The sequence below is a fragment of the Macadamia integrifolia genome, chromosome 2 (assembly GCF_013358625.1).
Source record: "Macadamia integrifolia cultivar HAES 741 chromosome 2, SCU_Mint_v3, whole genome shotgun sequence".
Lineage (NCBI taxonomy): Eukaryota > Viridiplantae > Streptophyta > Magnoliopsida > Proteales > Proteaceae > Macadamia > Macadamia integrifolia.
The window spans coordinates 15,669,917-15,685,632 of NC_056558.1; the positions used below are offsets into that span (position 1 = coordinate 15,669,917).

The following is a 15,716-nucleotide window of genomic DNA, read 5'->3' on the forward strand; positions in this document are numbered from 1 at the left end:
ATATAGAAATATTCTTTGTTTATCACAATACATACCGATAGGCTTTATTAGTGGGAAAATCAAGCTCATGAAGAAGTTACTTTAACCATATCAGCGCAGCTACAACATGAGTCATAGCTCTATACTTAGTTTCAACACTAGATCTCACCATTGTAATTTGTTTCTAACTCCTACAGCTCACAAGGTTACTACCAAGACCATGCAATAACCAGTGGTAGACCTCCTATTTCCTTCAACTTCAACCCAATTAGCATCATGACCTTTTTACTGAAGTACCCTTGAGATATTTCAAAATACTACACATTTTCTCCCAATGGACATGTTTAGGTGTCTCCATGAATTGACTTATAACACATACTACAAAGATATGTTGGGTCCAATCACAATGGATAAATAAATTTAGTAAATTTATAAATCTATACCGATGCTTATCATCGAATTCTGATTGATGGGAGCATCAACTGGTTTAGTGGTTAACATACCAATCTTAGACAGAAAGTTAAGCCCATATTTCCTCTGAAAAAGACTAATACCCTTCTTCTTGCGAGCAACCATAATACCTAGAAAATACTTGAGAGCATCCAAATCCTTCATTTGAAAATGTTGTTGTAATATTTATTTATTTTTTTATATGCAACTCCAGATAAATAGTTGCCATAAATGATAGTGTGATTAACATAAACAAACAATACTATCACCTTGGAATTTTGACGACAAACAAACACTAAGTGACACTGTGTAAACCTACAACCAGTTGCAACTTTATTGAATCTATCAAACCAAAATTTGGGTGATTGTTTCAAACTATAAATTACATTATGAAGCCTACGCACTTTTCTTTCATTCTCCTCCTACGTAACATAACCATGAAGTTGCTCCATATACACCTTTCAAACAAATCACCATAAAAAAATACATCATTTATGTCAAGTTGATATAAAGGCCAGTCAAGATTAACAACCAAGCAAATAAATTCACAAACAAAATTCAAATGTGCAACAAAAGAGAATGTCTCAAAATAATCAAACATCGTATGCTTGAGCGTACCCCTTAGCCACCAAACAAGCTTTATGCCATTCAAAAAATCCATCCTAGATATACTTAATGTCCTAAAACCAGTGAGAATTCACTAGATCCTTACCTAGAGGGAGTTCAACCAGAGTTGATGTCTAACAACAAAATAGTACATCCATAGCGGACTTCCACTCAAGATGAGGCAACGTTTCATGATAAGGTTTAGAAACAGATTTCATCCATCAGGAAAGTGCAAAATTATGAATGGAAGAAAATATATGCAATAAAGACAAATTGATCGATGGGATCGTTAAGTAACCAAAGGCTTTGTATTAATTTGTGATGTCACTTATTTATTTAAAAAAAATCTTGAAGGCTCCCCTTATCATGGTATGTGATTTGCAAAATAACCAATGGTACCTTACGGAATTTATTGCCTTAAACTAGGGTATGTGCATCAACTCTTCCATGATTATAAATCAGAAACAATTACATTTTTTTTATTTTTTTGTGAATTAATTGATATAAATTTATAAAATACTAATCTAAACAATATGAGTTCTTTGATGAATGTTGAACAAATCTTCTTGGTGTTCAAGCTAAGAAGGTTAGGATGGAGTGTTCTTATGAGATACTTCAAACAACTTCTACCATTCAATTTCCTTTTGTTTTGAGCCATTGTATATAAGGCATTGAGTTGTGTATTTCTCTTGTCAAGGGCATAGTCATGACCTCCTATAGGACAAAATCTTGTTAGTGAATAGAAGGGAGGGGTAAAATCTAATGAAACCGTGAGGGGAAATCTACTAATTTTTTTCCCTTGAGAATGTCTATTTATTTAGAAACTTACAATTTGAGTGCAAATTAGGGATTTATTTTGCAAATTACCCCTTGCACGATGCCTTGTCAATATCATCTGCACCCATCAGTCACCCTTGACCATGAATGTGGGAACACTAAATCCTATTGGGGATGTTATTTTTGAGGGGAAAAATTTCCCATGACATGAGTGTTGCCACCCTTTCACAAGGTGTCTCCCTTTATGTGACCATGTGGGTTTTATGTGAATGATATCATTCTCCGTGCTACCATTAGAATGGCATGAGAGATTCCCCTAACCCCTCCCTCCCTTCCCCTTCCCCTTCCCCATCCCCATCCCCCTCACACTGTCATGGAAAACTCTCTCCTTATCTAAAGCGCAAGTGCAACTTACAAGGTAATACAATCTGACACCATCACCAAAGATAAGTTAATGAACCAAGGGATGCTGGAGTGGGAGGTATTTTCAGGGATGAAAATGGAAAGGTTGTTTCATCTTTTTGCTCATTTATGGGAGTAACATCAAATTATCAGGCAGACTTTCATGTTTTAGTCGAGGTGAGTGTAACCTGGCCCATACACCTCGGTTAACAAAAAAAAGATATGGGTATTCAAAAGCAACTCAATATCTGTAACGGTGGCTATGTATAGTTCCTCTTTTTTTTTTCTAACAACGGGTACCCAGGCCTTTGGCCTGACTAGTCCCGCAGGCCCATACTGACCCCACAATTGCATGGACCGGGTCATACTGGGTTGAATGAGAACCATTCAACTTTCACTGAAAGCAGTGAAGAGCACTAAACACCCTAATGTGAGTGGCCCAAGGTATGCCAAGTGGGAGTCGAACTCAGGACGTCCGAGTTTACGACTCTTATGAAGTTCGTTCCTCCATTTTCTAGTGGATAAGACAAGATTGGCTCTTGTTGCTGCCTTTCTTATTCTCTATACAATGGAAACTTACTCATTGCTACAGAGAGGCTAATCCTATAGCTGATTGCTTGGCAAAACTAGCAACTAGAAGTGGGTTATCTATAGAAGAGATTTCTTTTCCAGCTTCGATTCAAGAGGAGTCGTGGATGAATGTACAATAGAGACCTCGTTTCCGATTTTCTTGATTTTATGAGCTTCCTTTTCTCCTGCTAATGGTAATGCCAAAGGTGGGAATTTAGTCGTGCTTTCTTCCATTGAGGATTTTTTTTCCCCCATATTTTCTATGTTTTTTTTTTCCCCGTTGGTTTTTAATACAAATGATCATTTAGCATTAAAAAAATAAAGGATAGTTGTGGCCAGATTTGAAAAAATGGAATCGGATACTGAATCGGGTTAATGTCAATTCCGATTTAAATCAACATAAGTCAAAATAGGCCTCAAACGAGTGTGGAGTTCCTTGAGGTGCCTGAAGATGTGCGCTTGGGTGTTGGGGTGTGTACCTGGGTGCTCTCAACCATAGTTAGTAAGTTCAGGAACGGATACGTGCGGCAATTAAATAGATCATACGGTAGTAATACGTTTCAAAAAAATCCGATGCAACAAAAAGCGTATGGCAATGATATGGTACACGTTTAATATGTGTTTAATATGATTGCTCTGTAAAAATCCGGGACTAAAAATGATTGTTTGAAACTAAATTCTAATCTACCATGTTTTTATGAACATTAAAATCCAATCTGATTCTTCAATTTGAAATCATTTCCCATTCTTTTGAATTTTCACATTTAATATTAATTACATTTAACCTCTAAAAAGGGTATGGTAGTAAGAACTAAGAGGAGAATCAAACCACATCTCGTCTCATAACTTTTACATGTTCTTTTCTTCTTCTTGGTAAGAAAACAATGTTCAAGAAGATAGAGAATAAGTATTTACAATCATTCATCCCAGAGATGCGTTTGAATTTTCTTGAAATTTTCATGGGGCTACAATCTAAGACCGGTCACGGATCAATTTTAAGGCTCAAGAACCTCCTCCTTTCAACTCCTTTGATTTCTCAGATGCAGTATTGTAAGATCAGAGGGAGGAGAATACCCATGTCATTTCCCTCTTTCTAATTCTTCACATTGTCCGACTGCAACTATATTTGTAAATAATTGTCAGTCTAATTCAAATAGCGATTGTATGCTAAATTTCCTAGAAAGGCTTTCATTTCAACCCCTTTTGGAGAATCCCACCCTTAGCCATCTTTGTTCATGTGAGTCATCTCTTTTGAATCTTTCTTGCTTCTCGTTAAAAATTATTTGCAGATACAATCGTTCTTGATTGGATTTTCAACTATCAATGGGAAGAGAAATGGAGAAGAAGAAGGGTTGATTGGGTTTTCAACAATCGATGTCAAGAGAAATGGAGAAGAGAATGAGAGCAAGGGGTATTGATGTCTTACCTATCGCCCTCGGTCATTGGCCGCTGAGAACGGAGATGAAGGATTAGGGGTCACTAGGGCAAAGATTCCTCCTTTTTTTGGTTTACTTAGATAAGGGAAGATGAAGGGTTATAGTTTCGATCGATTAGGGTTCCTGATAGAAGACAAGGGTTGGGAATCAGGATTTGGCCCATACAGATTAATCTCTTTTTTATTTTTTTCTTAAACCCAAAAGTTTTATTGAGTATGTAACGCATTATACGAGTATTATTCGTGTATAATATAGTTATCTTTAAAATCCGCGTATTAAAGCGTTTTTTTTTAGATTGATACGCCAAATTAGGAACTTATGAATTAAACGTTCGGATGCACGTATTATACGTATATAATACGTATATTTTACTAACTATGCTCTCAACTGCCGGATCTACTACGTTGCGTAGCATGCTGAACCATAGAGAAATCCGATCCAACGAGCGTGATCAACTAAAAATCAGTCAAATCAATTAGGGCCGATTTCATCGATCCAAATCCGATTTCATTCCGATTTTTGAAACCATGTTTGTGAATTATTATTCTTTTAACTTCAGAAGAAAAAAAAAGGGTAATGAACTTCTACAATTTTTAGAGACAGAATTTGGATCATGCAACAATAAAGATTTGAACTCCATAATTGATGTTTATCTCTGGGATATGGAATCAGTCATAATCACTTGAAAAAACCCCTAAATCCCTTCCTGCTTGCTCTGTGATTACAATAGATGAAGAAGAAGGAGAAGTAGTTAGGACAAAAGAAAAAGAAGAGAGAAGAAGATGAAGGAAAAGAAGGTGAAGAGTCGAAAGTTACCTGCAGTTGATTTCATAGGGGGGCGAGCTCCTGTTCTCTCCACTCTCTATGCGCAGACTCCACTAGAGATAACAACTATCAAGAATGATAGTTCCAAATTCTATTATATTAAAATGAAACACCCCCGACGGAAACCTCTTGGGTGTTTCATCAAATCAGAGAGATTTCGCTTTTTTCTCACTTTTCGTTTAGAAAAAAAAAACCAAAAACCACACACACACACACACACCAAACGCAAGATTCTATTTTTTCGTTCTCACGGTAGAAACATTTTTTTTTTTTAGAGATGCCAAACGGGCTCTTAATCACATCCCCCATCAGTTTTTTTTTTTTTTTTTGGGTAATGCATTCCCACACCAGTTAAAGCTTTGAGAAAGCTGTCTGATCCAACTTAGGAACGGAAATCATATCCTTGAATTTTTCGTTTTGGGTAAAATATAGGTAATGTATCCTTGAATTGAAACTCTACTATTTTTTCTTTTGGGTATAAAATTGATGGGATACTCTACTAATATTTCAAATAATGTAGTAGTTCACTACCATGGCTATCTGGTTCAGGCGTTCAGTAGAACAGAACGTCTACATAGGCTGGCGCTTGTAGGATGATTTAGCCATCGCTCGCTCACCAGGCACCATGGATATTTCTCTCTTGTCGCGGCACATATTTCCTTCCTATTTTCTTGCTTCTCCTCCTCCTCCTCATTCTCATCTTTCATTTTCCTTCTACAATCCTCAAAGCAGAAAATGTTCGTTGTGTGGTTTTAGAACCCTCAGGCTCCAAACGTTCTGTTCTAACCAAACAATCCAACATGAAACTGAAGAACCCGAAAACACCCAATTCACCTACAAGATCAAAAGGAAGAAGAGAAAGCTAAAACCCAGTTTTTATGAGCAAATTCGTGATCGATGGTCTCAGAAAATTGGTTCTCAGAGAGCTAAGTTTCCATGGCAAGAAGAAGAAGACCAACAACAACAACAGGAGGAGGAGGGAGAACCAGAAGTGGAAGAAAAAGGAGGAGAACCGGAGCTGGCTGACTCAATGGGTTTTGCTTTCGGGAATCGCTCAGTTTCAGCTCCCTGGACTCATGGGAGCAAACCCAGAAGAACAAATTCCTACGCTGCAACTGAAATTGATCAGAGCACGTTGAGTGGTTTGGGAGAATTGACTGAAATCCCCGAGTTTTCCAAAAAAAATGGCCCTAGTATGACTGTAACCCAGAACAACGGAGGTCTTGAGGAAGAAAAAGGAAGTGGCGAAATTCTGGGTTCTGTTGCTAATGTTGATGCATCCCCGATTCGTCTAGTAGAGGAGGAAGTGGATGACTTTAGTGAGGAGCTGTCTGCTTCCAATGAAAGTATTGACGTTCGAGTTGGCTCAAGTGATAATAGGGACCTGATTCGGTTACCATGGGAGAGGAAAAAACGTTCAGACTCTATTGACCAGGGCAGGTGGAGAAGGAGCCACACCAAACTGGCAGAAAAAAAGGTTCCTGAAGCTGAATTGCGAAGGCTGAAGAATTTGGCCTTGGGGATGAAGGAGAGGATAAAAGTTGGAGCAGCAGGTGTTACTCGGGCTTTGGTGGATTTCATTCATGAAAAGTGGAAAAAAGATGAAGTGGTGAAACTAAAATTTGAAGGGCCGCCTGCACTTAACATGAAAAAGATCCATGATGCTTTAGAGGTAAGTGTGTTTATTGGAATTTTTCCCATGGTTCATGTCTTCCTTGGTCGTTGATTACCGTCTCTCTCTCTCTTTCTCTTTCCCCTAAAGGTAGAAGATTAAATAAGCAAGCCTTATTCCCTTCCTTGGAAGATACTAAAAGTCTAATTTAATTGTTGTAACCTGGTGCAAGTCTTACCTTCACAGGGTCCCCTGAGTGGTGGATTGGAAACGGTCCTAACTCTAGCATTTATTATTATTTTTTTTTGGCCAAGGTGGTTGTTCTGAAAACTCGAGCCTAGGTCTTCACACTGCAAGTCCCATTCATATCCCATCATGTAGGGGCTGCAGCCTTAGCTGATCAGTTGCAATTTGGCCTCTATGTACATGATGAAAATTTCTCATCTGTGATGCTAATAGAGAAGACAGTTATCTGACAGAATTTGATCTCTCTTGGGGGAAGGCTTTCTGCCTTCTTTTTCATAATTAGTTTTTTTTGTGGATAGGGAATCAGTTATGCTATGAGCAAGTACAGAGGGCCAAAGTACCTTGATATATAGCCAGCTTAACGTCTTCCTTCACCCCTGCCCCCATGTTGCTACTACTGTATGGGTAGTGTTATCAATTGATTATTATGAAGCCAGCAATTAATTGTTGTAGGGGATCTTGGATACACGCCCTTGGTCCAATGGTAAAGGTACAACCATTGCGACCTGGTGGTCAAGAGGTCGAAACAGCCTGTCGACATTCTCGGGGTAAGGCTGCGTAGTTCTCGTCCCCCCCGGACCTCTCACATGCGGGAGAGCCTTGTGCACCAGGTATGCCCAAAGGGGATCTTGGATACAGCCTCCTGTATCTGCTGAAAGTTTATGAGATAGAATAGAGCCATCAATATTCAATTAGAGCATTGAAACATGCCTTAGGATAAGGCTTCATAACCTGTAATCAGTCTCCCAGCAATTTCCCAATCACTGAAGTTGCATTTTTTTTCCAGTGCATTTGTTTCATGCACATATGTCCTTCTTCTGAGTTGACCTCCCTCCCCCCTACCCCCTCCCCCCTCCCCACCATATTGTTCTACTCTGTCGTATGCTTCCAGTCGTCATTGATATGCATAACCTTTCTATTCTCTAGCAGAGTAAAACTGGAGGTTTGGTGATCTGGAGGTCTGGCAGCTCGCTTGTGTTGTACAGAGGAATGGCTTATGGGCTTATTTGTGTGCAATCCTATAGCAAACAGAATGAAGCTATTCAGAATATTGCCTGTAATTCGAGAGATTTAAAGAGAGTTGCCTCTGTGAATGTAAGAGTAAATGGTGAAGTGAAGACTAAGGAGCCATCTAGGGCTGGTCTTTTGGTATCCTCTACTGATTTGTCTGATGAACCCATGGATAGAAGTGATCTTACCAATTTGTTAGATGAACTGGGTCCACGTTTCAGTGATTGGACTGGCCGTGATCCACAGCCTGTTGATGCAGACTTGCTTCCTGGGGTCGTTCATGGCTATAAACCACCGTTCAGACTCCTTCCTCATGGTATAAGACATTGTCTTCGCGACAAGGAAATGACAATGTTTAGAAGGCTTGCCAGAACAGTGTCCCCTCATTTTGCATTAGGTAAGTGCCGGATGATGCATGTGTTTATGACTTTTTTATCTCAATATTTCATGATATTTGCAAATGCATATTTTTTATGAGAATTAATTTCTGTAGGAAGAAACAGGCAACTACAAGGCCTGGCCATGGCTATGGTGAAACTGTGGAGAAGGAGTGCTATTGCAAAAATAGCCATCAAACGTGGTGTACAGAATACCTGCAATGAGAGAATGGCAGAAGAACTCAAGGTGAGGAATATGTGATATTGTGCTTCTGGGATAGGCTAGTTGAATATTTCTTCGCACAATAATCTCGACCCATGAAAGGTGGCAAAGTAGATTTCTTTTTGGGTAGGTATTGAGAGTAAGTTTATAGTTATTATATCCAAATGTTGACTGTCATGGCATATACCTGGTGTTGTACTTTGGCTGAAAATAAATATCAAATATGGAAATTCACTGTGAATCTTCCATAGTTGTCAAGGCGTCGCCTATGTATCCAGGTGATTTTTTTCTGGATTGGCAACTTGGTGCCTTGCTGGTGTCACCTTAATTTTTTCCCCCCCTCAAGCACCTTGGTTCGCCTAGGCGCCATGAAAACTATGGAATCTTCCATGATAGGTAAACCCTAAGCATATGTACTAATTTGTGTTCCGCTTGGTGAATAATGTTGTTCTTGTAAGAGACCTGCTCCATTCTTTTTGTTTCATGGGCATGTTGCAGTATTTCCATCACAAATTGAGATACCTTAAGCTTTTTCAAGATGCAATTTATTAGAAAAATCCACATGGAACTCATTCTCTTGTAATACTGGTGTAAATGGAAATTTTTTTATTTGATCTCATGGTTTTATCTGACTTTATGGTATTTTGTTTTTTCTTCATATGTTAGTTCTCATTCTGATCTCTAGGGTCAGTTATAAGGAACCATATGCACTGGTAAAATGACGCTTTTTTTGGATGGTGGTGGGGAATACTAATATGATACTGAATTCATTAGATATATAATAAGCAAAGAGACACCTCATATATGTGTAGACACACATGTGTATTTACGCATGTGGAATCTCTCAAGGACTGGTGGCACAGACTTTATATGGATTCTTAAGGAATGCTGTTAGCTAGCATCCCTAGCTAACAATTTATCTGTCACGCCCAAGAAACGGGAGAGGCATTGAAGGGGGCATGTCTTTCCTACATCGGCTAGGGAGATGATCCTGAACTATTGATAAAGGACGGCATCCTTAACTTGGTATGACGCATTTTAAAGCCATGAGGCCCATGGGCCAATATGGACAATATCATGCCAAGGGTAAGAAGTCGGGTCATTACATTATCAGCTGCCAAAGTTCAGTGGTCATTTCGGTTTTTCAAACAAGATGTTCACACACTTACAAAATTCTTAGCTGTAGAGGTTGCAGAATGCAGTCTGTCCTTCACTTGACTGCTCTAATATGCAGTATTCTGTGAAATCTTTGATTCTGCCACTGCATTTTGGGAAGCTCTTTTTACTCACATAATTTTATTTCACTTCATTTATGCAGAACCTAACTGGGGGGACACTTGTCTCTAGAAACAAGGAATATATTGTCTTTTACAGGGGCAATGACTTCTTGACCCATTCTGTTACCGAGGCATTGTTAGAAAGACAGAAATTAGCAGAACTCCAACAAGATAAGGAAGAGCAAGCACGACAGAAGGCTTGGCATTTAATTATTTCAAATGTCAAGGCTGCAAGAGGTCCATTGGTTGCTGGTACCCTAGCGGAGAGCATGGCAGCGGCTGCTCGTTGGGAAAATCTACCTAGCAGTGAGGAAATGGAGAAAATGATGAAAGATGCTGCTTTGGCTAGACATGCTTCACTAGTCAGCTACCTTGAGAAGAAGATGAATCATGTAAGTACAAATACAGCTAGAATAGTGTTCCATACTTCCATCACTCATTCATGGATGCTATCACCCATTCCGATAATACGACACTTTCTCTTTTTTTTTCTCCTTTTTTTTTTGGTGGGGGGGGTGTTCTGACTCTATTACACCAGGCACAAGAGAAAGTCAGGAAGGCAGAGAAGGCTTTAGGAAAAGTGCAGGAGTTTCTGAAGCCAGCAGAGCTCCCCACTGATTTAGAAACCATAACTGATGAGGAGAGATTTTTGTTTCATAAAATTGGTCTGAGTATGAAACCCTTCTTGCTTCTAGGTAATTTTATCTTTCCTTTGAATGTCCTTTTCATTCTGTGGTTACTGGTTCTTTAGAGGTGCAATCAAGTATGTATTTGGTTTCCTAGGGAGAAGGGACATTTTTGATGGGATTGTGGAGAACATGCACTTGCACTGGAAGCATCGGGAGCTTGTGAAACTAATTGTGAAAGGGAAAAGCTTTGCACAAATCAAGCATATTGCAATCTCTCTTGAAGCCGAGAGTGGTGGATTGTTAATTTCTTTGGATAAAACTACCAAAGGTTATGCAATTGTCATCTATCGTGGAAAGAACTATCAACGCCCACATGCGTTGAGGCCCCGGAATCTATTAACCAAGAGGCAAGCATTAGCCCGATCCATTGAGCTTCAGAGGCGTGAGGTAAGACCATAACTTTTTCATGTCTATTCTTGGGATGATATAGTAATTTGATTTTTTTGATGATGCATTTTCCTTTTCCAATTTTATTTGCAGGCTCTGAATCATCATATCTCAGAACTACACAATAGAATTGAGATGCTGAAATCCGAACTAGTATGATTTCCTTTTGCTCAAAAATAATTTGTACTAATTGATGCCTAAGCCAACTGTGGTGAAAAACTAGAGAATTTTCTACTAATCACTCCCATCTTCCTATTTCTCTTTCCTTCTACTTTAATTTTGAAGGATCAAATGATCGCTATCAAGGATGCTGGGGATGAATCGTTTTACTCTAGGTTTACTGATGCATATTCTTCTGATGATGACGATGATGATATGGAGGTATTTCATGTACTTCTGTTATATTTACTGGGAAAAGGTTGACTTTGGTGCTTAGGTGTGGGAATATATACAGGTTGTCATGCTTGCTTCAAATTCTCAGTCCCATTGCTCCTGGTCATATGAACTTCCTGCAACTACTTATTCCATCATGCATTCTGTTTAGTCAATCCTTCTTCGAGTGGAAATTCATTATTTACTTATGAAATACCGGAAACTTATAATTCTTTTGTTGTTATTTTTTCTAGTTCTTATCATACTTAGAACTCTGAATGTGGTGGTATAACTGATACTTTGTAACAAATTACATGCCTTAAAGTTGATACACTTTTGGTAGAAGAGGGGATGAACACAAAGAAATGGGATACACTCCCCTTGATTTTCTGTAGCAAATTTCATGCCCAGTAACATGGATGGATCTTTGTTCCTAGCTTATGCCCAAGCAACCTGTCACCAGTCCTGAACCGTAATTTGCAACTTATATAATGTTCCTGATATGTTCGGGTACTAAACCTGCATCATAAGGAATTTATTTTCAATTATAGGTGTTAATTTGGATATGCTTCATTTTCATGCAGAAGGAAGATGAAGAGGCATACCTTGAAACATATGATGCTGGTGATGAGGATTGTGTCACTGAAAATGAGTTCTTGTCTGACAAGGAATCAATGCCATGAGGCCCATGACTAACCCAATCCAATTGGAGCTTGAAAGAGCAATCGGACAGAGGGTAAGAAGATTGACTAATTCATTTGTACCTGTCATCTGGAAGATTGCATGAGATCATGAAAAGAGTTAAAAGCATTTCAAATTTATCTTATGGACCTCTGAACTTCAACAATAGTGAATACTTCATATGTTGGGCTTTGACTCGAGTTTTGTTTTCTGTGTCACGCCAAAATTGCCATCTTTTACTTGCACAATTTGAGGTTTCTATGTAATACAGAGCTCTAAATAGAGTTTAATCATTGTAATGTACTACTTAACAGTGATATCAGCTGGTCTCAGCCATCTTAAGAGTTTCTTTTCTTGCTGCAACTGTGTAGCTTTTTAGCAATCACTCATGGTGTTTTGAATGGAAAAAGTGAATATGGAATTGCAAGGTGTTACCGTGTTGCAGCATTTAGTTTTGTCTTGAATTGAGGAGTTTATAGTTGGTAGATGAACAAATTGAATGATCTGGTGACCATTGGGTTGTAAAGACATTCTATACTATATGCCATTAAAGGAGTCATGACCATCCAAATTCAATGATGATTCTTCAGCAGGGCTCCTTCGCAGAGGTATGATTATTTATGATGGTAAGTTATCTTTCAATCAAGATCTTTAGGAGTGATTAATATTGGGAAATGTTTCACAGTGAGTCCCAATTTTCCAACTCTTGGCTCTTAGGCATCTTTTATTTTCCTCAATGAATTGACTCGTCTCCACCTTATCCTTGGTTGGTTGGACTTATAGCATAGTTATGACAACTTGAATGCAGGCTAGAAATATTAGTAACATGCATCAAAATGCATTTTAGGAGGATTTTTTATTTGAATAATTCAAATTTGATCAATTATCACCATTTAAGGGACTTACTTCCAAAGCTGAATGATTGTTGAATCTTAAGGAGCTTAACGATTGGTTAGATGAATTTTAATGAATTATGTCATCAGCTGTAAATGCCTGTAGTAAACCCTAGCTACTTTTTTTATGGGCAGATCCGGACATGCTTGAAGTAAGAAGTGGTGGAATGACAAAAGATGAATACAAAGTATGATTTACGATATGAGCCTTTCCCAGAATACCGTAGAAGTTTCTCCTCATTCTTCAACTTTGCACTAAGCTGTGATGTTATTTGTTTGTAACCGATGATTGTATGCTCCCCTTCTTCTTCGATGCAACTTTGGAAGTATACCTGAGGATACCGTAGAGAGCATTGGCAACAGAGAGATCATCATCATAAACCCAAGGTAATTGCATCTACCATTCTTTGATTATTAAGTGGGTTTATGGACAGGGACCTGGTTCTGCCACATGACAAGTTAGATGGAGCTGAAATTATTTGGACATGTAGACCCCAACGTCCCCTGCTCACATGCCAAATTTCAGCCCAATTGTTAAAATAAAGGATAAAATACCTAAGACCACCGAGAGGGTACATAACAATACACATGAGGTTATATAATTAAGTCTGAGTCTGAAATTTGACATGATGGCCAAATCCAGACCGTGTCCTAGATATCCAATGTTCAAAATTGCCTGCCAACCCACATAGGGTACCATAATGTACGAAATTTTGGCACTATAACTCGGTTTCAACCTTGGATGAAACAAAATAGCATGCGAAACACCCAGAGTACAATGTTCCACTGAAACATTTCAGCAAAATGACCGAAATTCCGGCCAAAACGTTACATTCCTCTTAATTAAATACAACATTTCAAACCATATTGTCGAAATTTAACTAATATAGTTTTCTATCTCATCAAAAATAAAATTTCAAACCATTTCGTCTATATTTACCCTTTCGCACATTACAATCGAGGTTTCTGGAAACAGCCGGATTTTTAGCCAAAATCCTTCAATTTTTTGTTGGTTCAAGGCTTTGTGGACTACTTTGGAGCGCTGCTTCAATCTTGTGGTGGATTTGAGCTAATTTTGAATTTGAAGGTAAACCCTTTTTTTCTTGAAATTAATTTTTACATAAAAATAAGGTAAATATATATTGGCTGGTGTTCAATTTTTTAAATGTTAGACATCATATGCCAATCTACAACTTCATACAACTGGATTTAATTAAAAGTAGGTCAATGTATATTGTGAATGACAATAGTTGCCAATTTGTAAAATGTAATTCTTAAGTGTCTACCATGGCACTTTTTGACTTTCTTTTTTATATGTTGGTCATTGCTAACTGAGCTACCCCCTCCCCCCCCAACCCCCCCAGGCCCCCTGGTTTTGATTGTGAAATGCTTCCAATTTCAATTTTTTAGGTCTTCATTCCTAATGCATATTTCAATTGGTTTGTTTTTTTTTTTTTAATTGAATGTTGTGTGTTCTAGGACTAAATTATGTGTAAAATAGACTATATAAGGGAAAGGATGTTGTTAGCTACGGCATATTCTACTTTCAGTGTTTTTTCCCCCACAATAAACGTGCTTCAACAAGCTATCCCTGAAGTTCTAGGGTGAAAATCCAGGTTTTGGCCATTCAAAATTAAATGGGCCAAATATCTGTGGGACTTCGACCATTTCGTCGAAACATTTTTGTTTTGGTAGTGGTCTAAATTTTCTCAGTGAAATTCAAAATTTAGAACCTTGCATGGCATTGTTAGGTGTGGCTGTCCATAAAACCTTCTGCCTTTATTAAGTATTACAATGAATAATATTGTTCTTTGATGAATGTTGAACAGATCCACTTGGTGTTCAAGCAAAAAAGTCTAGGATGTTTCAGGAGGTGCATTAACAACATCTGCTATGTAAATTCTGCTTACTGCTTTTTACCGGCATATGTAAGACTACTGAGTAGCTCTCTTGCCAAAGGTTTGGACTGGACCTCTTACAGGCTGTAGGACAGTAGTGACCTAGTTATCCAAGTCTATGGCATCTTCTGATTACCACCCACTGGGATACACAGGGTGGAAGCAAGAGATCATTGAGAGGTAACTAAGCCATATCATACCCTATGTCTTGTCTATGCCTTCATTTCTGCATTTGGATTGTGTTAATTTAGCCTACGCTTTAAGTTCCTTTTCTCTGTGTTTCTGATGCAGCATAACATATTAGCTACATGATTCGTAGGACCATGACTGCCGCCATGGGTTCCTATGCATTGCAAGCTGTACGTGTCAACACATATATCTTGAGCTGCAGTTGGTGAAGGAATGTATGAGATGAAAGTCCCCTTACATATGTCTAACAACTTTAGGTTCTGTTTGATCATTGTTTCATTAAAATGTTAAGTTCATGTTAAAATATAACCATAATTGTTTTGTGGAATATGGAAATTAGATAATTTTAGTTTGCAAATGTAATTTTTGCATTCTAGTTCTGAATTTTTAGGATGGATTGATGCAAACCCAACTATTTAAACATTTTTTGTCGTTGGATGTACTGATTTTTATACCATTGGTTATGGAAAAGCCAACTCGACGAAAACGAATATGCTTTAAAGCTGGAGGAGAGCATATTTGGTCATTAAATGAGGGAGTTATTGAGTCTAGCACCCCACATCTAGCTTGGGGCTACAGTTGAATCAACCCAGCCCCTGTGGTACCCCCATGTCTGGTATGACTTCATTTTAGATGAACGTGTGAGCTTCTCTTTTCCTTTATTTCAGTCTCCATGAATAAGGATTTGCTAGGGAGACTATGGACAGGACATGATAGAAGACGATATAACCATGTCAATGTCGACCTAAGGCACTGACCATGTATGTGGTCTTATGAGGCCCGTTATACAGGGTCCTGAGCAATTCCAACCGTGTT

The 15,716-nt window shown here is 38.4% G+C and overlaps 1 protein-coding gene across 10 annotated transcripts; it reads left to right on the forward strand.

Annotated features, from left to right (window-relative positions):
• Positions 1–5,425: 5,425 nt before the first annotated feature.
• Positions 5,426–15,357, forward strand: LOC122071844 (CRM-domain containing factor CFM3, chloroplastic/mitochondrial). Of its 10 annotated transcripts, none has more exons than XR_006138296.1 (14): positions 5,426–6,717; positions 7,831–8,311; positions 8,408–8,538; positions 9,833–10,183; positions 10,330–10,486; positions 10,575–10,867; positions 10,961–11,020; positions 11,153–11,248; positions 11,824–11,975; positions 12,292–12,546; positions 12,949–13,001; positions 13,141–13,200; positions 14,643–14,891; positions 15,003–15,357. XR_006138296.1 is itself a non-coding variant. In XM_042636277.1 (9 exons), exons 1-9 carry the CDS (start codon positions 5,671–5,673, stop codon positions 11,920–11,922), a joined length of 2,715 nt encoding a protein of 904 aa, XP_042492211.1. In that variant the 5' UTR covers positions 5,426–5,670; the 3' UTR covers positions 11,923–12,285. The 10 variants fall into 10 exon arrangements, 1 of the variants encoding a protein (XP_042492211.1); XR_006138297.1 differs by having other exon boundaries at positions 12,292–12,528; XR_006138298.1 differs by lacking the exon at positions 12,292–12,546 and adding an exon at positions 13,833–13,900.
• Positions 15,358–15,716: the final 359 nt, after the last annotated feature.